We start from the raw sequence: 26828 nt of genomic DNA, 5'->3' as shown, positions 1-26828 counted from the left end.
CCGCCATTTTGCCCCGCCGGCGGCGCTGGTGGGGAAGGGGAGGGGTGTGTTTGACCGCCCTGGGGTGCGCGGCGCTGCGCGGGGGCGAAGCTCCGGTCCCCGGTGGGGAAAGCGGGCCGGGCCGCAGGCCTCGTTCCCAGCCCAGCACCGGGCCTGCCCCCCTGGCAGGAGCCCCGCGGCCTGAGGCGCCTCAGCCCTCGGGAGCTGCCTCGCCCAGCGCAGCCAGGCCCACAGGCTGCGTGCGTGGGTGCTGCCGGGCTTTGGCTGCCCGCGGGGGCCTGTCCCTCCTCAGATTCACGACGCTAATGTCAGGAATCTTCACCCCAAGCTTAGCATGAGGCTGCGCCGCGCGTGGCACTGTCGCAGGGGAGGACGTGGCCGGGTCTGTCCTTCCCGATGCTGTGCTGCTGCCCGGTGGCAGGCCGCAGCGGGCAGAGCCGTTACTAGTATTATATCACAAGGTAACAGCAATGCCAGGGGGGGCCCTGTCTCCGCCGTTAGCCCCGCGCTGCAAGCTTCCTTCGGAGCGCTGGAGTTAAGTTGCTTGTCTCTGAAGAAGAGGGTGAGCCTCCGGCAAAAGCGCTGACGCGACTCACGCCGCGGTTGAGAGGGCAAAATCCTTTAAGCTGTTTGCCTTCTGTAACTAATAAGCAATGTAAAACATTAGGTTGTCTTTCTTTTTCTTTTCTTTTGTCTCTCCATATAAATCTTTATTAACTGCTTGCATATGAAAATCAGAAAGACAAAGATTTTATAGTGGTAAATTGAGTGTCATTTATTATAGAAGTACTTGTAAAACTGATCTACAGTACTCTTTTATATGAGACAGCTCTTGGGGAAGAAGAAGGATTGGCTATTTGGCTTAATAATGGTAAGAGATTGTGATTCTGCAAATTTTAATGAATACATCTTATTCACAAGAATGCGTCCATTGAAATTTTGTAGGATTAGAAGTTAAAGTAGTTATTTTAGTTTAAATACTACTAATAGTTAAGTGCTCAGGCTGTCAAAGGTCAAATGAATCAAAATTATGAATGCTTTATTTTTTAAGAAAATAATGATTTTTAAAAACATTTAAAACCCACTAAAAGGACGAGGCTTTTGGAACCAACGTTTTCTCCCAAATATATTGAAAAGGTAATGTATCTCAAAGTTTCTTTATTCCTTTTTTCTTCTGCGGGGATGTTACAGTGCATTGTAATGATCTGCTTGACTCAGCTATTCAGTTGGTGTGGATGTATCTCAGCAACCAAAGATTTGTAAGTGAAGCCAAGAGCAGTGTCTCAGGGGAAGGAACAAATGGCTTTCTTTCGCATGCATTTGCCTTTGAAGCATTTTGTAGTTTTATTCTGGGGTTCTGACTGACGAGACAGAATCCCTGTAAAGTTAGTTATAAACTGCTCAGAAACTGGCCCCAAAATTTTGTGCAAAGCATCTCCCTGCCTGCCTTCCCAAGGGCTTCTATGTGTCAGGGACCTTTGCTCATCCAAGGGCTGGCCATTTCCCAAGAGGCTTAAGCTCTCCTGATTTATACCAAATAATTAATGTTCTTTAGCATCAGTTGCATGTACAAGCATCGTACAAACAATGACCTGTGGATGCTTGTGCTGCTCCAGACAGGAGTGGTATCCCAAAAAGAACTTTTTTTGTTGCTCCAGCTCCTTCCAAGCTGTGATGGAAATGTGCCTAAGCTCTCCTTGCAAGTCTTGATGAGAATTAAGAGGTTTCTTTATACCCTGCTAAGGACACTTATAGTTCTAAATATTCTGTTGCATTGCACACCTCCTGCTTCTAAGATAGACAGCTTTTCCCTTTTGAGAGGGAGAAATTAATTTACAGATTGCTTTCCTAGGATCCTGCCTATGCAGTTCCTTCTTAGTTTAATAATTTAAATAGGCTTGCTGGACTGATAACTTTGGTCCTGGCTTTGTCTGTACTTGGATGGGGAATGGTGGGTATGACAGGCCTTAGCTAGGTGGCCATGGACAAACATGGGAAGAGGTTCAGGCCATGGAGACTAAACAAATTAAAAGTTGCCATGTGGTTCCATCAGCACTGGTGAGCCAGCACGCGGGAAAGTACTGCAGTGATTGTAGTGATGGGTGGAGCTAAACGTAGAGGCGTTGCATTCTCCATGCTCCCGCAGTGCAGGACGGCCTGGATTTTCTTACGTGCTGTTACCACCCTGTGGCCCTGCTTATCCACTTTTCCCATTGGGGTAACATCAGCATGATACACACGTTGGTCCCAAGGATATTGACAGGAATTACAACTTCCGTAGATTTGTGGGCACAGGACAGGGGAGATGAGCTAAATAGGAGGGCCCGTGCCTCCTGTCAGATGTGGGGACCTGGCCTAAGGTTCAAGCAGTTCATGTCCTGGGGCAGCTTCAGTCTGTAATTCCACTCCCTGTATATTTCCCACAAGAAGGGATTCTAATAAATGAACCTCTTGACATTCATGTTGTTGTGAGAATCATAATTAAGTAAGCATCAGTTACTGGGACACACATGCAGCTTCTGGTATGCAAAGGCAAAGCTGCTGAATAGCTCCATAGTTAAAGTGCACCAGCACCGCTAGACTGCAGATAATGCACATCAGATCTCACATCTTATATAGTTGCTATGGTAACGTGGCAAGGTCGCTGAGATTTCTGAAAAGCAAATACTGAAGGCACAGGCAGCATGAGAATTGATTGCAGGAGATGCTGTGGACCTCTCACAGCAGTGAGCTGTAGGACAACTGTGTCACTCTGCTGTGATTTGAGTGCTCTCAGGTGTGTTTGCTGTCGGCATGGCTGGATCCATTGTCACTTGCCTTGCTGCCTTTTACTGTACTAGTTTGGTCCCCAGAGGTGCTAAGCGGAGAGCTGTTGCATTTGAGAATGGAGTTTACAGTAAATACAGCCCTAATGTCAGGACTGGTTTTTGCACAGGGTGGCTGGTTTAAATTCAAATGCTGTGGGTCTTTATTGACTGCAAAGGGTCTGGCTCTTGCTTTAATCTCCTGCGCAAACTGCTTTGGCGGACACAGTGTACAATGACATAGAGGCAGTAGGTGGCTCCCAATAAAACCAAAACATTTTAATGAGAGAAAAAAACCCTACAATAGTGCAAGAGAGCCAGACATGTGCATCTGCTGTCACAGCTGTCTTGTTCTGCCCACATCTGATGTATCTGTATACTTTATGCAACCCTATGTTACTTAGGAATTACTGCAGGGCTGGGTTGTATGTGTGAATAACATGCAGGATATTTTTAGATCTGATTATTTATGCATGCTACTGTTTCCGTATTTATAGCTAGCTGTTTAAACGTTGAAGAACTTCCTGGTACCAGACCAGGCTGATTTTCCTTCCCTGCAAAGGCAGCAGATGGAAGGAGGCAAACATTTCTCTATAGAGGAAGTTGAAGTTTAACCATGGGATTCTAATAAGCACGTTATTTTCTTTTGCTCTATATTGAAGTGACTAGAGTGAACAGCACTTGGAGCCCAGGGCTTTCTCTATCAGGAGCTGCTTGGGAGCACTGGGATTTTTTTTCTAAAAAAAGCAACAGTGAGAAACTTGTCTGCACAAAGAACTCTCTCCAATTCCCCTAATTAAAGTGTCTTTTTAATATGCACCATCTGTCACCAGCATGTCCCGCTTACCTTCTCGCCCCTGTTTGTAAGAAAAGGAGAAACAAGAGTCCATGTTGGGTAGATATGGAGGAGAACTGCTCTTTTCTGCAAGCCCCACTCACCGCTTAGCTTCTCCCAGCAGAATCCAAATCCCAGTTATGAGTTTGCTGCTGTGCACTAGCAGCTACTGTGCCGTTCTGGAGACTACACAGACCAGTGATTTCCAGTTTCTGTAGACAAGGGTCTTGTGGGAAAGTTGGCAGGGCTTCGCTCTTCACCGTGTTAGACACTGTTAGTCTATACAGCAGGGGAGTTAATCTGTATAGCACGGGAGAAATAAAAACTGCTGGTTAATCATAATCTCTCCAAGAGGCTGAAGAAATGATAGGGCAATAAAGGTACTGGCAAAGTCAACGAGTTAGGGCCTGAAAAAAAACATACTCTGACAGATTGAGCTATGCTGGGATAAACCATTTTGGAGCTCAGCTATCCGCCTTGCCCCGGGTCACGGTCTGGTGTCTTAGCGCAAACTCAGCTTCACCACGCAATAGTCAGAACCTTACTTGTGCTGTTGAATTTCAGGAGAAGAAAAGCCACGTTCGGAAAGTCTTCCATTTTAATGCTGCTGCTATTTTCATTCCCCTTCCTTACAATATTTATGGCTTATTGGGGCATAATTTTGTGTACCAGTTAACAAGGAACAAATTATGAGTAGCCCAGTCCGGGTTGTAAGATCATATGCGATTGTGATTGCTGATACTTGGCTGTGTAAGTATTCCTCATTAAAGCCGACCAGACATTCTAGATTTGGCCGAGCAGCTTTTATTGTTACAATATACAGTCACTGAAAATTGCAACTGCACGCGTATTCAAAGCTGTGTATGAAGAGATCTATAAGAGCCAGCATCTGCCGTGCTGGGGAACCTAGTGTTTGCCAAGATTTAATGAGGTGAGGTGCCGCTTCCTTTCCAAAGGCCTGTACTGGGACTTAGGCCAAGGGCCCAAATGTAGCATATTTGACTGGATGGCATGAAGGCAAGAACATAGAGAGGCGTCAAGAAATTGTGCTGAATAAAAAATATGAAGAAATTGAACAGCATCAGAGCGTATAACGATGTCTCAAAGTATGTCTCGAGACTAATTTCATCATATCAGTAAATTGCTAGAAATAATTGACGGCCAGAGGCTACGTCAAAGTAAACTGCATGTGAGAGGCCTATCTCCCGCTTCTTGTCTTTGCTTTACATTTTCACGGTTGAAGAAATCTTTCGTGATGTTTTTTGGGAGGAACATCCTCAAAAAAATCTCTTCAACCTAATTACACAATGATATGCAACTGTGGGCTCCTATGGAATAGGAACAAAGAAATAGACCTTTAAATACTAGGGCTGTTCACAGAGGCATCAGTAATGCAGCCACCTTTGCAACCCTGACAAGTCAGTACTGGGCATGCTGTAGGACATGACGTATATGTAGAAGAACGGTCTCCTTGTTCTCACACCCCTTCAGTTAATATCAGTTGGTCCATTTTCCTATGTTCCTCTGATAAATACTCAAGTTAGTTTAAATGTCCTGCTTATTTAAATATGCCTAGCTTTAAAGTGTCCCTCCTTTGAGGTTTATTATTTAGTTTCTAGAGTACAATACTTACTAAAATGAATTAAAAGTGTTCCCTTCATTATTCAGTCATACACAGAAGAGAACTGAAGTACTACTCGGATTTCGGAAGACTCCCCATACTGCAGTTCTGTAATACTTACCGCTTGCACAGCACACCCCGTCCAGAAGTCACTAAAAGACAATGACTCTGAGAATGTCTCTTGGGAGAGATTTTGCATTGGAGGAAAGGTTAAAAAACACAGAGGTATGAAGTAATTTGCCTAAAACCATGTGGGAAATGAAAGCAGAACGAGCCATGCACTTAAACCACAGCATTATCTTTCTACAGCAGCTTCCCTACTTAAGAAAGGAAAATAAATAAACAGAAAGCATCTGGAAGAAACTACCATTACTCCTAATGTATTAGTCTTGCTCAGACTAGGTGGCCTAATTCGATGGCCCCAAAATGGCTGCGACACAGAAACTATTTCACCGTTTCTTCAGCATATGTTCCAGCAGCTTTTTTCAGGACATGTACAGGTTGCTTCTGATTTTAGTCTCTAAGATGTCCAAGTCAATCAGTGTACAACTAATTATCGTTGTGGCTATAGCTATACTTAGGGATATAATCCTGCCCCAGAGGTGAGTAAATCCATATGTGTCATCGGGACAGCTTCTTAATGCAAGAGATTCTTACTGCCAATTGTGAATCTTGTGGAAAGGTGAAACCAGACAGGATGATCGTGCTCTCAGTTCACATGGTTTCTTCAGAGGTTTTTGTGTGCAGGAAGCCTTCGTTCTCCTGTCTCCAGCAAATATGAGGAGTCACTTTTTGAGGTTATTTTTGGCTGAAATAATTTACACTTCTTGCCTTTGCCTTAGCATGAGAACAGTGGCGTTCATTCCCCTAGTTGAGACATAGGTGAAACATCTACCCTGGCAAAGACAGAATACAGAAAAAAACCCAACTTGATTATGGTACTCGGTAATGAGTATTAACACCTTTGTTTATGACTGAACATGCAGTTCATAATCATATCCTCAGACTCCTTCATCTCTCTGAATTTGCAGCTTGGAATCCCATTGGAGCTGATTCAGCCTTCCTCTTCTTAAAGCAGATATATTTAAGTCTAATTAACCTTAGGGATTGATGTAGGTAGGTTTTTTTTTACAAATTTGAACTATAGATGAACGGCACCAGTGCAAAACTAGGCTTATACTTGCTGGAAAATCTCTGAATCAATGTAAAAATCCATGCAAAAATCTCCAAATAAACGAGTTTATAATTCCATGTGGTTTCCTATGAGTGTTTCTTTTGGATGAGATTTTGAAACTGAGACGCCATCTGCTTTATGTAGATATTAACGATCTCATGACACTTTCTGAGGAGTTGGCCAACATTTCACGTTTGCTTCAGCTGCAGTGCAGCATGTTGCATGCCTCTTGTCTGCCTACACGGCTTGAAATAATAATGCACGTATGTGCGGGCATGCACTGAGAGATGATAAACGATGCACATATGTGCTGGCATGCACTGAGAGAGATGATATCACGTTAATAACAGATACAGCTAAAGATAAGCAGACTTAGGACAGTACCAGGTTTTTGTGCGTATTGGCTGCACTGGGTTCTTGCTGAGGTGGCATTCTGTATTTAACATGGATTTACATGATTTTTCTCACTGCCTGGGTTTCTTTTAACACTTTATATGGAAGCTTTCACTCTGAATAATTATACCTGAAGTTTCATAACATATATAATATACATATATATAGTGCGTGGAGTTTGTCATGTTACTTTTCCCTGATAAGGCACTACAGACTGCTGGGGAATATGTCAGTGAGTGCATAATTCAGTTTGCGAGTACAGCACTAGCCCGGTACAAAATGTCTTTGTTTTCTTTTGTTTTCTTTTACTTTAGTTCTTTTATTCCCCTTTTTCCCTTTCCCTCGTTTATCCCATTTCCCCTTTCCCTCCCTTTTTTTCCCTTTTTTCTTTCATTTTTCCCTTTTGTTTCTTTTTCCTGTTTTTTCCTTTTTGTTTCTTTTCCCTCTCTTTTCCCTTTTTCTTTTCCCTCCCTTTTCCCTTTTTGTTTCTTTTTTCCCTTTTTTCCCTTTTCCCCTTTTTTCTTTTTTCCCTTTTTTTCTTTCCCCCCTTCTTTTTCTTGTTTTTTTTTTTTTTCTTCCTCCCTTTCTGCCGCCTTTTCGCCTCGCTCGCTGCGCTGTACTGCGCTGAAAACCCGTTGCCGGCCGCCGCCGCCGCGCAGGGCCCGGCCGAGGGGCGCGCGCGGCGCTCAGGGCTCGCGGGGCCGCGGGCGGGCGGGGCCGGCGGCGGGCGAGCGTGACGGGCGGAGGCGGGGAGGAAGGGCCGGGAAGGGAAGGGCCGGGCCGCGCCGGGCCGGGCCAGGAGGCGGCGGCGGCGGCGGCGGCTGGAGCCGAGCGCGCAGCCAGCAGCCCCCGCGGCCGCGGCCCTCCGCCCCAGCAACGCCCGTCGGCAGGCGGCCGGGCAGCGCCGCCGCCCCGCGCCCCGCGCCCGCCCCGCGCCATGGCGGCCGCGGCCGCCGAGCCCAGCAGCGGCCGCTACCAGCAGGTGAGGGAGGGCGGCGGCGGCGGCGGCGGGGGGGGGCGGCAGCGCGCTAGGCCGCGGCGGGAGCGGGGGGCGGCGGCGGCGCGGCCTGCCCGGGGCTGCGGGCCGCGGCGGGGCCCGGGCCGGCCTGACCTTGCCCCGCGGCGAGCCCGCCGCCCCCCAAGGCCACCCCGTCCCCCTCCGCCGGGAAAGCAGCCTTAACTCGATGTCGTCCTTCACCTCCGGCCCCTCTGGCTGCCGCTGGAATGCTCTGAGGCCGGGGGCCGGCTGTGGAGCGCGTCCTGGTCCCGCCGCTTCAGCTCCGCGGGGTCCCAAGGTACCTGCTCAGCGCCGGGCTGGCGCAGGGGCCTTGGGGCCGCAGGCGCCCAGCCGACCGGCCGAGCTGCCTCCTGCTGCCGCCCCTTTCCGTGTGGCGGAAGCGGAGGCTTCGTTACTTGAAGCAAGGGAGAGAAATTCCTCAAAACTTGGCACCACCCGCTCCTGTGTAATTGCTGTTCTTGGGAGGAATCGCTGCGCCGTGGCAGCGTCCTGGCGGCTGGCCGCCTCTCTCCTCGCCGAACGCCGCTTGCAGCTTCCCATTAGGGCTGAAGCGTGGTCGCGTTTTGGTGGCTAGCGTCTCTATAGTTTTCACGCGTTAGATGTGTAAACCTTAAGTAAAACTTAGCTTTTCTTTTTTTTTTTTTCCTTTTGTTCCATGCAAAAGAGATGTATTTGTTTACCAAGACTAATTTCTCTTTGTTTTGTTTCGTTTTCAGAAGGGTTAGATGCAAACAACCAGGTCTCCTGTCCATCAGGGTCTTGGAGTTTAGGCTGACCTGCACAAACTTCTGAAGGTCTTTTATAGAGGGATCTAGCTTCACATGCCATGGTCTGGAGCCCATGGAGATGCGTGCAGAAGGACACTGTTGCGTTACTCTTTAGTTGCTCTCTGTACCTGACTGATAAGAACAATACCAATTTCCTTAAAGAGAAACGCATAAGGCTGTCATTTAGCCAGATCCTGCTAACGCATTAGACGGACACGTAACAGACCCTGCTATTGCCGCAGAGTGTAACTCTGCGTGGTACTTGAGAGATTAGAAAACCAATCTGTGCCCCAAAGGATTTATGTTATTTAAGACCAACAGATAATGAAGGTCTCACGACAAAAAATAGCGTGATTGGAGGGGCGAATCCTAAACAGCTATACAAAAGTAAACGTATTTATATGTTAGTTTCTAATTTTCTTGCTTTTTTTTTTTTTCCTTGCCCTGCGCCAGAACCCTGGCGTTTGAATTGTCATAAAGCATGTTGTTGCTGAACCGGTCCCTAATGCTCGTGGTGCTTCAAAACAAAGCAAAAAACCCCTGCGTGCTGTGAAACGAAAGGTGCAGAGTTGATATTTAGATGAAGGGAAGATGAGAGGATAGAAAGATCTAGCATCGAACGTGTCAAACGTTTGCCATAGGTTGAAACTTACTGTGTCTACGAATCCACAGCTAAGATGTATGTCACTTATGTCAAAGACTTGTAATGAACTTGTAACTAGCCATAAGGGCTAGAGCTAAACCCAGGATCCAGTAAATAGAGATAGCCTATAGAAATTCAGGATAAGTTTTCCCATATCATTTAATCTTTAACTTACTGGGTTATGAGAGCGGAGGAGAACTGAAGGTTTTCGTCTTGAAGATTTTTGGTGGTGGTGGCAGCTTTTTGCGGGGTGGGGTAACGCGTTAGTGGAGTTAGATTACATGTAATCAGGTGGTTTCTCTGTGGCTAAAGGTGATATATTCTCCAACTATGACAGAATCATTTAAACCCTGCTCCTGTAAAAGTTCCTTGTGCGCTGACCTTAGTGTGTGGGAACAGCACTACTGAATTCTGGAGGCGATTTGAATGCGGAAAATATTTGCGGTATTCCCTGAGCGTGTGTCTCTCCGAAAAGTGCGAGTTAACGAGGGGAGATAGCTAAGGTGAACAATCTGAGGACAACCGAAATGGAGAACGGAGTCCAGAACATACGTGTTTCTTTCTAACCCTGTTCCTTGCAGACTTGCGTAGGTGTGGGCCCTTGCATCCTCCGCGAGCTGCCTTAGGTGCAAATTCAATACCTGTGCCAATTCACTGGTATGTGGAGTGCTAAAATGATGCATATGAAATGTGATTTGTTTTCTGAAGGTAACCTTGCAAAAGCTCTAGCCTTTTTGCTTTATTCAGGCATTAGATAATAGAAAATAGCCTGTGATTGTGCCTTTGAATGGTGTGGCAGTTTGATCTAATGCACTGAAGAAATACAGTGCTGTGAAGCACAAAGCTAAGGCAAAACCTCCGAGCGAGGATCTAAGCCTTACCGTAGCCCTTTTGAGCTGGGGAAAGCGGGCTGGATAACCCTGGGAGATGGCTGGTTTCGGTTCCTGCTCTTCCCGGCTGTGCTTGGTAGGGGGCTGGAGCGGGCGAGGTCGGAGAGGAGGAAGGCTGTCGCGTCCAGCGTGCAGTTATTCTGGGCAGTGCCGCGTCCCAAAAAGGGACGCTGGGAGGCTGTCATAAATTAGACGTGCCTTGGGAAAGTTACACAGGGATGTTTTTGGGATTAGATGGCTTAAAAGCCTTTTGAGCATATTCCCCGGGTTGCGAGTTCAGTGGCGAAACAGTATTTCATCCTCAGATTTGAAACTGGCCTCTATTCTAGAAAAAATAGCTAAGGTTTTAATGGGTTTATTTAAATCGTAAGCTGATTGAGGTGTGCTTTTTACTTGAGACGTTTGAAAATAATGTGATGTATATGAGTAATGTAAACCCATCTAGGAAACAGTGGGTGTGTTAATAAATATATATTCCTTTTTAAGTGATATTTTCTTCCCATCCCACTTCTTGACGGCTTACGTGGCTTGAATCATGAATCATTTTGTAATGGGAGGTATGTATAGGAAACATAAAAAAGAAAGATTTTTCCATTTGTTTGGTTTTCTTACAGTGAAACCAGAGAAGAACCATATTGCTCAGGATATAATGCGAATGCGTTTTAAATCCATAGAGGACCATAATGTTTACTTAGTAGCTGGGAAGACTAGTGAAGTGAAATACCAAAGGAGGTGTCGATTGCCACCTGTTAGTTAAGCTTGTATTTAACTTTGGAGTCGAAACAGAGTTTTAGTGTGCGCAGATCAAAACTAAAAGATGTGCATGTACCATCTCTTAATGTCAGCAGTTAGAATTAGTGATGTCTGTGATTCATTTCCTTGGTAAGTTACTTGTAGTTTGCAAAAGATGTGTTTGCTGAAGATAGTTAAAACTGATAAGAAAGTTAAATTTCCAAGGTAGGTTGATTTCACATCTTTCATTTTTTCTTTTGTGTATTCATATAAGTTGGATAGGAAGTGCCTCTTGCCTTAAAAACAGTGAAGATGTAAGGGGGGAAAAAAAAGTTGCAAAGCAAAATCATGTGTCTCAAGCACAGCCACTCTTCATGTTCACTTGCATCTAATAAGCCCCATGTTTTATCTGAAACTAAACTACCTTCTGTGCAGCACGGTGTTTGTTTTGGGTGACTGAAGTCTCAGTAAATGCATACTGGGACCTGGACTGTTTTGTGTTGAAACACCCACCTCTGTGGGTGACAGTAGCTATCAGGTGAGTTTGGAAGGTTTTAGTAATTCTATCTAAAAATGTAATTACAGAAATGAAGTGTATTCCAGCTCTCAATTTCAAAGAACTTGGGAAAGATGATGAAACGTTAGTAGCCTACTACCACATAGCTTGCATAGGAGCAGAAAATAGCCTCTCATGCAGACGGCTTGTTTAATATTGTCTCGGGTGTCAGGATTGTGTCGGGCTCTTAGTTAGGTTTCTTCTGTGACTTTTCACTCATCGCTTAAGTTCTGGGGGGCTCAGTAACCCCGTCTGGGAAGCAAATGTGGGGACAGTCCCTTAGGCCTTGGAGTGGTTAAGTGACTCATAGGAGAGGGGGTACCTCTTTGTGTGGGCTTGGCATCCCGTTTTAAAGGTATCCAGACTGAAAGCAAGCACCAGAAGTCTTCTGTGCGTGCGCGTGCATTCTGATTCTTTGCCATTGGAACTAATAAGAAAAATTCAATATTAAATTGTATCCAGTCCTTCAGCTGCTGCCGTTTTGAAGTTGAAATATCCAAATTTGATATATGATGGCACAGTGTGATTTTTTTTTTTCCATTTTATTCTTCATATCACAAATTTTTTTAATTTAATTTTTTTAAATGGTATTTTAAAATACTTAAAAGATCTAGAGTTCTTTGTGATTTAGTAATGCCCAGGAAAGCTTAATGTGATCCTAAATGTGATCCTAGTAAGGCTTTATGCTCTGTTAAGTGTAGGAAACTTGACTCCAGCTATCGAAGATTAAAACCTAGTTCTTCTGTAAACCATAAACTTTGGACACTCAAATCTAAGGACAGGCTGATTTCAGCCTTAAGTGCTTGTTTACACAGTCTGGCCAAACGAGGGTAATTCCTTGCATGAGCAGAAGCAAGGGAATTAGATCAGTACGTTTCCCTGTACCGGTCTATATTTCAGTGTTGTCAGGCCATTAACTGCAGTGAGTCAGTAAAGAGCAACATGCTCGCGAGCACAGATTGTATTTTGATGGCTATAAAAGATGTTTTGATTTTTTTTTTTTTGTCTTTGTCTTAGCAGCTCAGAGAGTAGCTGCAGATGCAGCTTTCGCCGTTCAGGCGGCTGCCGGTGCCGTGCGTCCCGCGGCGTTTGGCCGGCGCAGCAGCGAGCGCGCCGCCTGGCAGGGCGGTTTGCAGGACCGAAGACCGGCTCGGGCTGGAAGAGACCTCAGGAGGCCGTTCCCAAAAGCTGGGCGAGCTGCGGCGTCCTGCGCGGCTCTCGTGCGGGAGCCCCGGCGGCTGCGCTGGCACCGGGAGCAGGCAGGAAGAGGGAAGCCGGGGGCCGGATCGCTTAGGCAGCACAGCTGCCACGCGCGTGACGCGAAAGAAGGGCCTTCTAACCACCTCGCGTGCGCCCTGCAGCGCCCGAGAGCCGCTCGCCGGGGAGGGGAGAGACGAGCCGCGCGGCGCTGCCGCTCTAATGCGGTTAATGGAACTGAAAGAGCTTGCAGAAGAAAACAGTCATTTGCTCATCAAGGAAGGGACGGCTGAGGGCTGATGCGTGCGGGTAGACTTGTCTAGTAGCTTATCATTATTTCTGCTGATTAATGAGCTAATACAGAGCGATAGGGATCTGCAGCAGCATTGGGCAACAGTCAGGATTTCATATCAAGGTAAGTTTAAAGTGAAGCATAGGTCAATAAAATAATTCTTTTCTCCTTTGGGGTTGGCAGAAACTCTCTGATTTGTCTTCAAAAGGCCAAAGGTACCGAATGAGAAGAGGAAGGGGTATTGCAGTGAAGTGAAGTGTAACCTTTCTGTGAATTGGCTGTAGGCTTGCTGGACTGCTCTCCAATGTAGTAATGATGCGCCTTTTTTTTTTTTTTTTGGCTGTATATGGTTTGCAAAGATTATGATTTCATTGTTCTGAAAAAACTCAGTACTGTCACCTTTTTAAAATATTGATTCTTTTTCAGTCTTTTACTTAAATATCTGCCTTTAAAAATCTCACAAAACTCTATTGCCATAGTAACCCTAATCAGATCTCACTTCTGTTATCTTCAGTCTAGGATTCCTCTGTGGGATTTTTGTGCAGTTTTACCTTTCACGCTGGAACGTGAAGGACTGAAACGTGTTAAACATTGATGGTGTACTGCTGAGTTATGCATAAGACAGATCTTGTAGTAATCCTGATTTGGGATAAAAATATATGTGCACGTATTACTTTGTGCACAGAGCTTTTAGCTGAGGTTTGTATTGGAGTTGTCTGTAGCCTAAGAGCTTGTGTTAAGGGAAGGTTTGGAAAAAAAAAAAAAAACCCCAGAAAACTAAAAGATCCAATGCAAGGTCAGCAGCCCGTGTGTTAAATTTAGAAAATTTGTAAGAATTACTTGTATTTATTGGAAGTGCTTTCTCCAAAATTTGGCTTGGAAATATTTCAAATAATTCTATAAGCACTGAACTTTAATGCTACTGTGCATATATTTGTATTTGATAGGCCTCAACTGGCCTGTCGAGTGAGAGAGAGAGGCAATGTCTTTCTCAGAGCCAAACTGCTGGTGACTTTTGGAAGCTGAATGTCCCTGGGTCTTATCCCATTCTCTCAGGCAACTGTTCTGCTATTTTAGTAATCAGGTGAAAAAATAACTCAGCTGAACTTTTTGTTTTCATAATTGTATATGCTGCTGTAAAGACTCTCTTTAACAAAACAAAATACAAGGCTTTAAAGGGCAGCCTCCATCAGTGAATCGAACAAGATGTGACTAACAGCCTCAGCAAAATAGACTTCAATCAAACTCTGCTTTAATCAGATTCTCCCACTTCTGAAGACTTTCAGCGGTAGCCTAAAGGGCAAATTGCCTGCAGAACCAAGTAATACAGGCGCCTTAATTGTGTGTACCAGGGCCCTGCACCAACTTAGATGGAAAATGCACGGCTAGTGCAGTCAGAGCAGAGTGTTGGGCCGTGTGAGACCTGATGATTCATTCTTCCTGTCACATGAACCCTTACTGTTTTGCTAATAAGCACTTAGTTGCATTTTAGATGCTTGGAATCATTAGAAAGGCTGGAAGGCATTTGTGAAGCTTGTCCATTAGAAAGAAAATCTGTTTTCTATAACTGTATACCTTATAGAGCCTCTAGCCTAATTTTAAAAAGTAACTACATTTTTTGTGTCACTTACATTTAGTGATTCAAAGCTAGCAGTAAGTCCAGATTGCTTTCTCCCATGTAACTTAATTGTAAGAATATATATTTCTTACTGGCAGAAGATTGCAAGAATTAATAATATCCTCAGCTTTCTGTGTCCTTTCTTGTTTTGTCTCTTGCAGGATTGTAACAACTAGTGCTTTCCTTTCCCCCTCCTTGGTGATTGCCCCTTTAGGTTGGATGTCTTTTTTTATTTCCTTTGGAATATTGGGGACATAGTGGGAAACTTTCTACCCTTCCAATGTGAAAATAGCAAGTCATGCAACGCATGTAGTACCTAGAGAGTGTCCGTAGTGCGTCAGGGCCTTTCTTTGTTTGTAATAGCCTGGGCCTTGTCTGTGTAGGAAAAAAGGTTGTGAGAAAACGTTGAATTTTCACAGATGGACTGAAAATGAGCCTGGTGGAAGATTTTCCTGAAAGTTCATAGAAAGCAGAGCTGAGAGAGACTGAATTAACTGGCTTGACCGTTCTGTGTTTTGCTGGATTATTTGTTAGGTTACCCCTCTAATGTTATATTCAGGCTGATCTTGTATTTCTGCAGCAGTGATACCTCTGTTGTCCCTTAAAAAACAAAAACCAAAACCTGCTTATTTTAATGCGCAGTTGCTGCACAAGTCACAGTTTGCTCTTTCTTTTAATGACTGAGCTCCATAGGGTTTGTAAAGTAAGGCTTTTCTGGCTTTTTGGCGAGTGCTCATGCTGAGTGAGCTGATTGGAAAGAAGAGCGAGAGGTATTGCTGCTGGAGTGCCGGCTGCTGTGGATGGCGTTGGCCGCTTGCGCTGCGCGAAGCTCGTGAAGCGGCAGCTGCCGCGAGCGGTACCCGCGTCCTTGCCTTGTGCCGCGCGCTTGCTCGCTTCCCTCCCGCTGCTGCGGCGCAGAAGGATTGGTTTGGTGTGGGTTCGGATTTGGCGAGGGGCAAGCCTTTTAAATGCCTTCTCTCCCCAGTCGGAACGTCTGTGCTTGGAGGTGCTCTTGGCTTAGGATCGATTACGCTTTCGTCTTGTTCCCTTAACTCTCCCCCTTCTTCAAGGAAATGGTTCGACTTTCTGTCAAATCAGGAGTTCTTAACCAGAAAATTGCAGTCATCTTTCCTTTCTCTGGCACTAAACGAGGTGTAGAGGCGCCTATGTGCGGGGAGATGTGTCCCTGCTAGATAGGAAAGCAGTGGCAGCAGGATTGTCCCTCAGAAGGGCAGCATTGTTATGGAAAGCTGTTGTGTTAAATGCGTGGTCATTTATGCAAGCTCATAGAGCTCTAATTTTTGCTTCTAGTCATCAGTTTTGAGACCTCTGTAGAACTGATGCTGGTTTGAAGGGTATTTCGAAACCGGCTTACATGTGCCTGAGGTTGTGGTGCTGTGGAAGACGTGGCCGTGCTCTCCCCAGCCTCTTCTGCAGCTGGCGCTTGGCATCTCCAACCGCTTTTTTCACGTGTCTCCTCCGCACCGTGTCTTGGGTGCCACTTCCCAGCCGGACCGGGGCGGTGACTGGGGTGCAACCGGCCTGAGAAACCAGGTTCTTGATCTTTTCCGGGCCCTTGCCAGCTTCGTTTCCTTCCCGTTTCTCCCCTGGGCTCGCGGGAGTGACCCCGGGGGCCTGCTGGCAGAGCTGCCTGAGCCAGCACTCGCTAACCCATGACGTTTAATCATTGCTAGGTTAATGTTAACTCTTTTAACAGCAGGCCTGCGTAAAATCTTTTTGCCGTGGCTGGCCTAGGCAGCTCTGACCCGTGAGTTGGGGCAGCAGGGCGGCGAGGAGGGCGACTCCGTTGGGAGGAGGTGGAAGGCGAGCGGGCGGCGTGCTGGCCGCAGGGCAGCGACCGGTGACCCGCGGTCCCTTGGGCTGGGTCGGCACGTGCTCGTGCCGCTGCTCTTGTATGCCGTCGCCCGGTTAATGGCAGAGAAAATAAAACAATCCACGCTCTTCTTAGCAAGCTTGGGGGATTTGGACGTCCCCAAGCGTAGCTGTGCAGTTGTTGTTTCCGTGCACAAGTCTAATGAGTTGCACTTAAACATCTGAAAAAGTTTTGGATTTGATTTCACAGAGGACGTGGATGTAGTTTGGTCCTTTGATCTCAGCAGAAGGAAAAACAAAAACAAAAACAAAACCCCATGATGCAGAACAGTTGTGTACAAAACAAGACCTTCCTTTGGAGGTGTGAGCTGAATTTTTTTTTCCTGATAAGATATAGAAATAGAAGAGGAAAGCCAAAGCTTATTAGCAGTAATAATAATAACCTCCCCCCGCCCTTAAATGCTTGTAAGACTTGAATGTTACTGTGAAAAAAGGCCCTAAATGTCTCTCCAAAGAAAAGAAAGACATGTCACAGATTGCTTCTAGAATATTAGCATTAGTATGCACGAGGGGTAGTTCGAGAAGACGTTAAGCAATAGCAGCTCTGCAACTTCTTTCTTAACTGTTATTACAAAAGAAGGTAATATCTCTCTATCCAGGCAAGTGGTTCAGTCCCAAGGTGATTTTTTTGATATGAGTCAATTTTCTGTTTAAAAACTTATTCTTTGTTAATGAGATGATGTGAAATGGAAGGAGCAAAAAATTTAGATGACAGCTAACTTTAAATGCCGTTCTGATGCATTCTGCTTGGGATGCTCGTGGCCTGGTATTGTCAGCGTTTGTGATCAAAGGCCGCGTTCGCGTACCTACTTCGTGCAAGTGACACGCTATATGTTTGATAAGCTTCATGGTTATTTATACAGAGTCTGTGGGAAGCAGAGCGCATGAAATAAGCTGGCTTCCTTTCAGTCATATAGTGTGAAAGGGTGAGGGTAAATGGCAAGATTTGTACTTGCATGTATCATTATGTAATGTGTCTACTGGAAAAAAAAAAATTTCTTAGCAAAGGCACAGACAGCACTGGAATCTGCTTTTGGGTATTTCCTGCTATTTCTTCTTTTTAACCTCAAGCAGATGCAATCGCAGCTCCCAGCTAGCGTGAGCTGAGAAATCGTAGGAAGTTGCTGGGGAAATAGACAGGTACTGGAAAAGTGTGTGCTATGCTTTGTAGACGTCCAGGTGTATGAAGGCATGACTTAAAGACACGTTAAAACTGACACGGCGTACTCGTCGTTTCAAGCGGGAATGCTTTGGAGTGAAGCACGGCAACTACTTGAAAGCCCCGCGATGCTGCAGAGCAGCCTTGTACAAGAAGAGACTGCCATATGCAGTTAAAGCTAGAGGGGGAATTTCACAGAACTTGGGAAACCTTTTAGGAGTTCAGCTGGGCTGCGTGTATCCAGCTCTCTCCTAAGACTGGGATTTCCTTTCCCTGTCTCTCTCTTCACCTATCATTAAACTGCACATGGGTCTTTTCAGCTGCAGAATGAAGAAGAGCCAGGCGAGACTGCACCCGTGGTAAATGATGCCCCTCCGCCTTACAGCAGCATTTCTGCGGAGAATGCAGGTAAATTTAACTGAAAGGAAATAGCTAGGTTTGTTCTGCTGTTCTTTCTTACCTCCTTAATTGTTCTCCGTATTGACCGATGGTGTTGCAGCTCCCTTGCTAAGGCTGGAAAGGATCAGAATTGATCTGAAGAGACTGTTGTTACTTGTGGTTTAAAAGATGCAATTTGGCTACGTTCATCTGATGTCATCCCATAAAGTGGTGTTCGAGTTGCGTTTCTCAGTGCTCTTAGTAGACTGAAGATAGTTAAAATCAAAGAACTGTGAGAATTTGTGGTTCCCCTCTCATTATTCAGTATTTGAATGATACTCTGCTTCTTCCAAAAAGGACTTGTTATTTAGAAAGGATTAAAGAACTTACTTTTTCTGCAGTTTTCAGTATCTATGGACTTGGTCATAAGGGTTATACTTCTTCTGAATCATCATACTGTCATATGACTCACTAATAGCATTAGTGAAACTATATTTTTTTTGTGCTGGTTATGTATCAGAGTACTTTTGTTGAGGTTCACCTCATCGTTTCTCCCTCCAGACCATAGTCAACTGTTACAAGATTCAGGAAACAAATGTAGGATATCATCAGTCTCTCAAACAGCCAGTCAGCTTTGGATAAAAGTTTGAATATTGTGTTTCTTAAGATACTTATTGAGCTATTGGTGCACTAATTATGAAGATGTCCCCAGTAATTCTGATTCCTTAGTGCATCTAAGAGATTGGGGCTCAGAAGTGCTATATTTGCTTTTTGTTCCAATCCCTTTCCCCTCCAGCAGAAAACAATTTGGAATCTTTCTCTGGAAAAATTGGTCACTGGTGACCTAACGCTTGCAGTGATTCTTCTTTGACTCACTCATACCACTCGGAGGGTTGGTTTGTTTGTTTTTTGAGGTTTTTTGGATGGTAGTAGGCTAGAAGGGTGCAGAGGGAACAGGAGGTGCAGGCTTAGAAGACTTAGTGTATTAGCATATTTTGAAGACCTCTGAAGTGCTTCTTGTTCCCAGCATGGCATTCTTAAGGAAATGGTAAATTATGTCCTCTGTAACTTCCTTTTGCAGCTTATTTTGACTACAAGGATGAGTCAGGATTTCCAAAGCCTCCTTCTTACAATGTGGCCACAACATTGCCTAGTTATGATGAAGCAGAGAGAACTAAGGCTGAAGCTACAATTCCGCTGGTTCCTGGAAGAGTAAGTGTGCTGGGCTGGCTGTACGTCCTTCAGGCTCCTTGTGTAGAATCAGTGCTTTCATCTTGTCTATCAAATTTCTTTTTTTTTTTTTTTTTTTTTTTTAACTTTCTAGGATAGTGATATTATATACTCCCAAGAGTTCCGTGGTTGTATTTTTTTTAGTTTTTGTCCAGGCAGCTATAATGGTGTAAGACGCCTCAGTAACGCCAGTATGTGCTATCCAAATTGGTTTGGCAAGCTGACAGAGGCACTGTACTGTATCTATGTGCGCTGTTTTGTAAAGATTTAGGATTAATTCTCAGTCAGCTAGCATATCTACCATTGTTAATCCTTCCACTTAATAAGTTGACTTTTCAAGAGGTCAGTGTAGCTGATGTGAGGATGATACAGCCATGCTCTCTGTCAGATCTATTTTTTTCATTTTTATTTTCAACTTCATCCCTCGTTCAGGCTGTTCCCGAACCCTGCTAGCATCAGATGTCAAGTGCTGGTTATACTCCTTTGTAGGAGCTAAATTCCTTGCTGAGGTCACATCGTTAATTTTTCTGATGAGTGAAGGAACTCTTTATAGCTAGAAAAAGAACATGCCTAATTTTGACTACCTTAAAAAAAAAAAAATTACTGCCACTGAATTGATATTTCATGCCCTCGGGATTTTTTCCTGCTTGCATTTGAAGCCTTTTGAGACTTAGGAAATTGTTTTTCCCTAGGGGACTTTCCTTAAATATAAAATAAACGTTTTATATCCCTCCGTTGTACACTGCTTTTTGAGAGCTATGCCATTTGCTGGCCCTTGCTTGAATCACGTGCAGACTTTGTTTTGCTGTATGGATTGGACTGTCTTAAATCCACTGACCTCTTTTGTACCTTTGATTTGCAGGAGGATGACTTTGTGACACGGGATGACTTTGATGATACTGATCAGCTGAGGATAGGAAATGATGGTATTTTCATGCTAACTTTCTTCAGTAAGTACATGATGGAACTTAATTTTCTTTAATCAGTGATCCCACATAGCTAGCGTAGTTTCCCGCTTACGTTTGTGTAGCACCAGGAAAAACCTGTATGTTCCGGTTTCAAGGAATTTATTTTTTCTTGGAATACAAAGAGGGCTTGACCTTCTGCTTTTCTCCTGCTTTCTCAGTGGCATTCCTCTTCAACTGGATTGGATTCTTCCTGTCTTTCTGTCTGACTACTTCAGCCGCAGGACGATATGGGGCCATTTCTGGGTTTGGTCTTTCTCTTATTAAGTGGATCCTTATTGTCAGGGTAAGTTGTTTAGTGCAAAAAAATATGTACACAGATGCTGCTCTCTTGCCCTTTGCCCTAGTTCGTTTTTTAGCTCATCCCTGTTTATACTGAAACGGATTTTGAGTCCCTTATTCACTGAGGACAGAACTTTTCCGTCATGCTACCCTGTTTATATGGGCAGATGCTGGGATTGTTATCGTAATAAATGAGAAGGAAGATTGCATCCCCAAGTATGTCTTTTTGACTGAGCCATTGTATTGGATCAAAATATGTCTGTATGCTGAGCAGTAGTAAAATTTTTATCTTCGTATTACATTTATCCAGGTAAAGCAAGCCCCCACAGTCAGCGTAGTGGTTTTTCTCTCCTATATGACATTTTTCAGGTGCTACTCTGAAAAATAAATATTCTCTAAAATGTGGGGGTTTTCACGAGCATGACTGATGAGGGGAGGAAAAGAGAGGCTGGAAAACTAGAAAGCGTGAGTTGTTTTGCTGAAACTGCCACTTAGCCATATGGTATGGGGAAGCTCGCTGGTGCCCTCTGGTGCCACATGAGTGGGACACAAGCAGCAGGTGATGAGAAGGAAGCATGCTTTCCTTTTTAATTACATTTTCCATATAAGTAAACTCTGTGCATATCCAGTTTCTTTAAAAGATCCCGTGTTTCCCTGCTCCCCCAGATCAGACAGGGGAAGGAAAGGGGTCACTGATCTGAACTGGGGTGTATGGTAGGAGCTCGGGTGCAAAGACAGGGTCCAAGCTGGGAGCAGACGTCTGCCTACAGAAGCAAGAAAGGCTGACTTAATGTTTTTAGAACTCGGAGGGAGAAAGGAGAAACCTTCCTGAAAATAATTTAAAGGATATGAGTGTGCTAATGCTGTAAAAAAGGAAAGGGGGGGGGGAGCCAAGACAAACTATTTTTTCAGGGGAGTGTGAAGACATTTTTTTATCAGATAAGCTTTATGCAGAGTCTGTGAAAAGCTGCTGGCTGTGAAAATTCCATGCAGATGTTCCAGGCCAAAGTTTATTTGGAATTTAAAACCAAAAAAGCTCATCACAGAATCACAGAATCGTTTAGGTTGGAAGGGACCTCTGGAGATCATCTAGTCCAACCTCCCTGCTCAACCAGGGTCACCTAGAGCATATTGCCCAGGATCACATCCAGACGGGTTTTGAATATCTCCAGCGAAGGAGACTCCACTACCTCTCTGGGCAACCTGTTCCAATGCTCTGTCACCCTCACAGTGAAAAAAATTAGATGTGTGTAAGTAGAAGTAGCGAGCGTTAGCATTAGAGCTGTCATGTCATACCTAATCTTCTTGAGCTAGGAATTAGAATTTGTAAAGAAGGTATCTAATTAACTTTTTCTGCAGAAAGTTAGTATTTTGGGGGGCGTCTTGTAACAGAGGTCCTAAGTACAGTTTGCTGGAATAAGAGATGTGACAGAAATGGGTGCTGTTAACTGTAGATTTGATTTAAACTTTGGATCAATCCTACCTTTTGTAGGATTTTTAACTTGAATAGAATGAAAAAAATATATAGAGCATCTAACACAATGAGCTTCAGTACTCTGGTAATGTTGGTGTCTTTCATTCGATAGGTGGCAGTTTTCCCAGTAGAAAATATTGTCAGAGTTCCACAGATCTGGGATTTCTCTTTCAACACTACTTTTGTTTGCTTAAATATCTCGCCTTGTAGTGTAAATAGCATGATGAACTGTTGCAAAGCTTGTCTCTCCTTTCAGAATTTGCCAATACGATTGAGCAGCAAAGATGTGAGGGCCAGCAGGAATGTTTGTTCAGTAGTGTCTTTCTGCTCCTCTGATTGCAAGTTTATGGCTGTGAATTGAACCTGAGAGCTGGTAGCTTGATATTTGCATAGAAAAATCTGGAATGAAAATTCATAAAGCTAGTTCGTTCCCTCTGATCCATAGTAACAGTTACAGAGCAGTGACAAGTAGCAGTCTCTAATAAGTCCTCCTGGATGTAGAGGGCTTGGTTTGGTCGCTGCTGAAATCGATTTGGTTACTCAGAGTAGATTGGGGTTCAGAAACTGTCAAAAGCTCTAACTTGTGTTTTATTATTATTATTTCTATTTTTTTTTTTTTTTAGTTCTCCACCTATTTTCCGGGTTACTTTGATGGTCAGTATTGGCTTTGGTGGGTTTTCCTTGTATTAGGTAAGTGTTTTGGGTTTTTTTTTTTTGGGGGGGGGTGGGTGGGAGGGGGACCGGGACGGGACCACATGCTTGAAACTCTCTAAAGTGCAATAGCGTTCTTCTGTGAGCATAGCTTTACTGGCTGTTCAAATATTTAGGTATAAAACTGAAAAGTAATGCTGAAAATACTTATTTCATGGTCTTACTGAACACTTTCTAGGTTTTAAAGGTACGCATAGGCACTGTCCTTTTGTTGCCATTTCTTGATGGCAGCATCTCATTTATCATCCAGACAGAATAAAAAAAAGAATGATGCTCATCTTGATAGTAACTGCTGTTGTATCCGTTCTTATCGTATCTTAAACGGAAGAGTCTTTTGACTAGATAAAATACAGGAAGGTAGCCTGTGGATAGGTTGTGTTTGAAGTTGTTGGTATGGGTACCAACAAAAGGGCTGGTTGGCATGTAGGCTCGTGGACAATCGGAAGTTTTGTAATTGGCTAGAGGAACTGGCTAAAGAAAGTTTGTTTTTTGAGATTGCATGAAAGTGACAGATTAGGCGTCACTGATGAGAGGAGAAAAAAAAAAAAAAAGTCCTTCTATTCAATCAGCTATTGTGGATACCAGCAATTTAGGTCTCTCTGTGGTAGTAATGGGGAGTTGAACTGTTATTTCTCTAGCTGCAGAAGCAAAATCTGTGTTAAGTGGACAAATGTGTTTGTTTCATTTAGGTTTTCTGCTGTTTCTCAGAGGATTTATTAATTATGCAAAGGTTAGGAAGATGCCAGATACTTTTTCCACTCTCCCCAGGACCAGAGTTCTCTTTATTTACTGAAGGTAAACTTTCTGCTTTTCTGTTTTTTTTTTTTTTTTTTTATTCCTGTTTTGGTTTTGACTCTATTTGGTGACTCTTTCAGGCTAAATATTTTTGCTTCAATATTTTTAGAACGCGAGGTAATAGAAAACATAGGTGTTTCTTGGTATCTTATACACAGCCCTGTTTCTACAGATCAGCAGAGGAAGAGTCCAGATTGAAGTGGTGGCAAGCAGAGAAATACTTGACGTTTCCTCCAGTTTTTGCTTTGAAGAATTTTAGACTCATTAGATTCCTTGACTTGAATTGTACAAAAAAAATCTCTGCCCCTTGGTATGACACTGTATTTTTGGCAGGTGTGCTTTTCAGAATAAATAACATTCCTGAAACATGTGGTATGTCCTAAACGTGAATAAAGGTCACAATCATCTATCCACACTTTGTCTATGCCAGTGTCTTTGGCTTATGCCCCAGAAAGAACAATTTGTCTGAACTTTGAATGCTTTTGCATTGTCTGCCAAGCTCCTGGAGAATTCAGCTCTTGAACACTTTTTCTTGAAAACCACTCCCACGTATTTTGAACATGCTGTCCTACCTGAGCATTTTTCAAAAAACCTTAATATCTAAAAGTCTTTAAGGCTGAACCTTATCATTTTTACCTTCTTAATGAGACCTTAAAGAAGGAAGCCTAAGTATTTGAACCCTTCTAGCATAATTTCCTTGTTACAGCAGATAACGGCCTTGCATTAACTATCCCTCCCTGAGGGGAAGGAAATCCTGTAGTAGGTCGCTTCCCAGATGGTGAGTGCAACATGATGCTCCCTTTAGAAACATCATGATAACACTCAATTTCCCTCAGACAGAATTGAAACAATTGCACCTGGAACAGTGGTATAAAGAAGCCAAACAAATTCAAGCTTTACATTGGGTGTCATTAAATTGCTCAGAATTTTAAGCCAGGCTTAATATTCCAAATCCACTTTCCTTTTATTAGAGGCTGCAAATTGCATAAAGGTTCTGCTTCATTTTCAGTGTATGATGAGAACATGCTGCACAAAACAAACGCTGTGCTGTGTTTTCCAGTTTGAGTGTTCCAGTGGTGATAAAGCGTAGTAAATTCTTAGACAATGGATTTGTTTGTTTTGTTTAGCAAAGTTGCTGGTTTATGGTGGACTTTTCTGTTGACTTCCTCCAGGATTTGTGGTATCCTCTGAAAACCCTGCTGAGTCACCAGAGGGTTTACTTCCCCCAGTTGTATGGTCACAGTTTGAGCATTTTACTATCAGCTGTTTCACGTGTAGTTTGTTCTCAGTGAACACTTTTATTCATTTTTTTTCTTCTTTACTGAGTGTTACTTTTCATTTACTATAGGAAATGTGTGGTTTCTTATTGCTCAGCCTTTAAGGACTGTATTTGGAAATGCAGATTATAATGTTAGATACCTTGCTTGAGTCCTTGAAAAAGCTTGTAAAGATGGAGGGTTTCTTTTTGTCATTTTGGCACTTTCCAAAAACGCTGTCTCTTACAGATATGTTGAGATAAGTATCCAGTATCACTTCTAAAAATTACAACTCGGACACTTCCATGGAAAATAAGCCTTTAATCCTAAATTCTGAGAAATAAAACCACAGAAGACTTGGGTTTTTAATACATCATTATGCTTCAGATCGTCTTTCCTCTGCAGAGTGTAATGAAAAGGGTACGGCAAATGATCCTCTTCACTTCAGAAGAGGACTAATTTTTAGAAAATGAGGAAGGCAAGAGGAGAGGAATAATTTGTGTAAATCAGAAAATAACTGGAGAAAATGAATCTCACTGGAAGCTTAGCATATACTGTTTAATCCACGTGTGCTGTTCACTGACGCTATCACTGCTGGGGTTTTCCTTTGCGTGTGATGGCGTGAATTGGTCGAGTATTGTCTCAGCAGAATACAGCAGCTGTGTGACAACTGCAAGAGTCTTCTGTTGGAGGTCAGGTGTGAAGGGTTCTAGTTCAGCGTTACTGCAACAGATAATTTACGAGAGCTCTTGTCTCTCTCGTACCAAAACATTTGGTCGAAGAATAGAAAGAAATCATAGTTGTAGTGGGTGCATACAACACATAAAAGCATGAGTCAAATTTTGTTCTATTCTTGTAGTGCAAATGCAGCGAAATTTCACTGTTATGCCAGTATTTCTGAGAGCTTGTCTGCTCCAGTGTCCTTTTTTTTTACTTTGTTTTTTAAAGAATTTTAACTCTTCAGAATTGTAAAATGTGCATAAAGCTACTGAGCATTTGAGCATTGTGCCATCGCTAGACTCATGTCATTGTGTAGGGAGATGCTTCATAAGTCTTTAGATATCCTGCTCTCTTTGTGAACTACATCCTGCTGTTGTCCAAAATAACAATCTAACTATAGTGTTTCAATATTCAATATCCTTCTCCAACAGATGTTTTCTGGCACATGTCTTCCTGCATTAGTGAATTCTCCCTCAAGAAGTAACAGGACACCTGCAGGAAGTGAATCAAGACTCTGAAACAGAAGAAAAAAATAATCACCTGCTTTAAAATAAATAAATAAAAGTACTGTTGGAAAAAAGGAGAAGCATTTCTTTCTATTTGTTTCTAGGTGTAAAATTTTAATAATTAATGCAGAATTCTGTAATCATTGAATCGTTAGTGGCTAATGTTTGAAAAAGCTATTGCAATTGAGTCTGTGACGTGCTAATAAAGCCTTATATAGTATCTGTAGTAATTTCAGTAGCATGAGCGGTGCCCCCGTAGCCAGCAGGGGACAGTCGTGCTTTATTTCGTTCTCCATCCTAAGAGCGGATTTGGACTCTGGTATTTGGTGTACGGTGCGTGTAATGCTGACTGCCCCGAAGGGATGATCTCAAAAGTTAAATGATGGTATTGCTATGGTTGCATATACCTGTCTGCTGCCTAAGTTGTATACCACCTGTGCTAGCTATGTCTGAAAGGAAAAATTGGTCTATACAATTCCTATGTTTAAGGTATAATTGGGAGTGTATTGTTTTGAAGGTGGCGCAAGTATTAATTTTTTAATAGTCTATATCCTAAATGTTATAGTATACTTTACTTTCGTACTACCTACTTTTTTGACCACATAGGGGTTTTCACAGTACATGTTGGTATTGTAAAGATGGAAGATCACATTGCAACTTTGTATAAAAAATTATCTTGCAAAACACAGGCCTTTTTTTTTTTTCTTCTTCTTCTTTGGCTTGGGACTTTTGAGACAATTCCTAACATACCTGTAATTCTTGCTTTTATAATTTGTGTTAGCAGAGACTATGATGCGTTATAAATGTAGATTTAATGTGCACTTTTGTGCTTTCTGCCAAGTGCTAATTCACTTTGGAATTTTACTATGTTAAAACTGTAAATATAGCAGAACATTAATAAATGTCACTTATGTAGCAA

At 43.4% G+C, this 26828-nt stretch overlaps 1 protein-coding gene across 5 annotated transcripts; it reads left to right on the top strand.

Moving 5' to 3' along the window:
• The first annotated feature begins 70 nt into the window (after positions 1–70).
• Positions 71–26828, top strand: NDFIP1 (Nedd4 family interacting protein 1). Of its 5 annotated transcripts, none has more exons than XM_068960043.1 (8): positions 71–562; positions 17913–18000; positions 19052–19182; positions 20063–20150; positions 20327–20451; positions 22545–22611; positions 23322–23427; positions 25835–26828. In XM_068960043.1, the coding sequence occupies exons 1-7, from the start codon at positions 335–337 to the stop codon at positions 23423–23425; spliced, it is 831 nt and encodes a 276-aa protein (XP_068816144.1). In that variant the 5' UTR covers positions 71–334; the 3' UTR covers positions 23426–23427; positions 25835–26828. The 5 variants fall into 5 exon arrangements, with proteins under 5 accessions (XP_068816144.1, XP_068816145.1, XP_068816148.1 ...); XM_068960044.1 differs by having other exon boundaries at positions 320–562; positions 23600–26828; XM_068960047.1 differs by lacking the exon at positions 71–562 and adding an exon at positions 7652–7809.

The sequence above is a fragment of the Struthio camelus genome, chromosome 13 (assembly GCF_040807025.1).
Source record: "Struthio camelus isolate bStrCam1 chromosome 13, bStrCam1.hap1, whole genome shotgun sequence".
NCBI lineage: Eukaryota > Metazoa > Chordata > Aves > Struthioniformes > Struthionidae > Struthio > Struthio camelus.
This window is presented reverse-complemented; position numbering and strand designations above follow the sequence as displayed.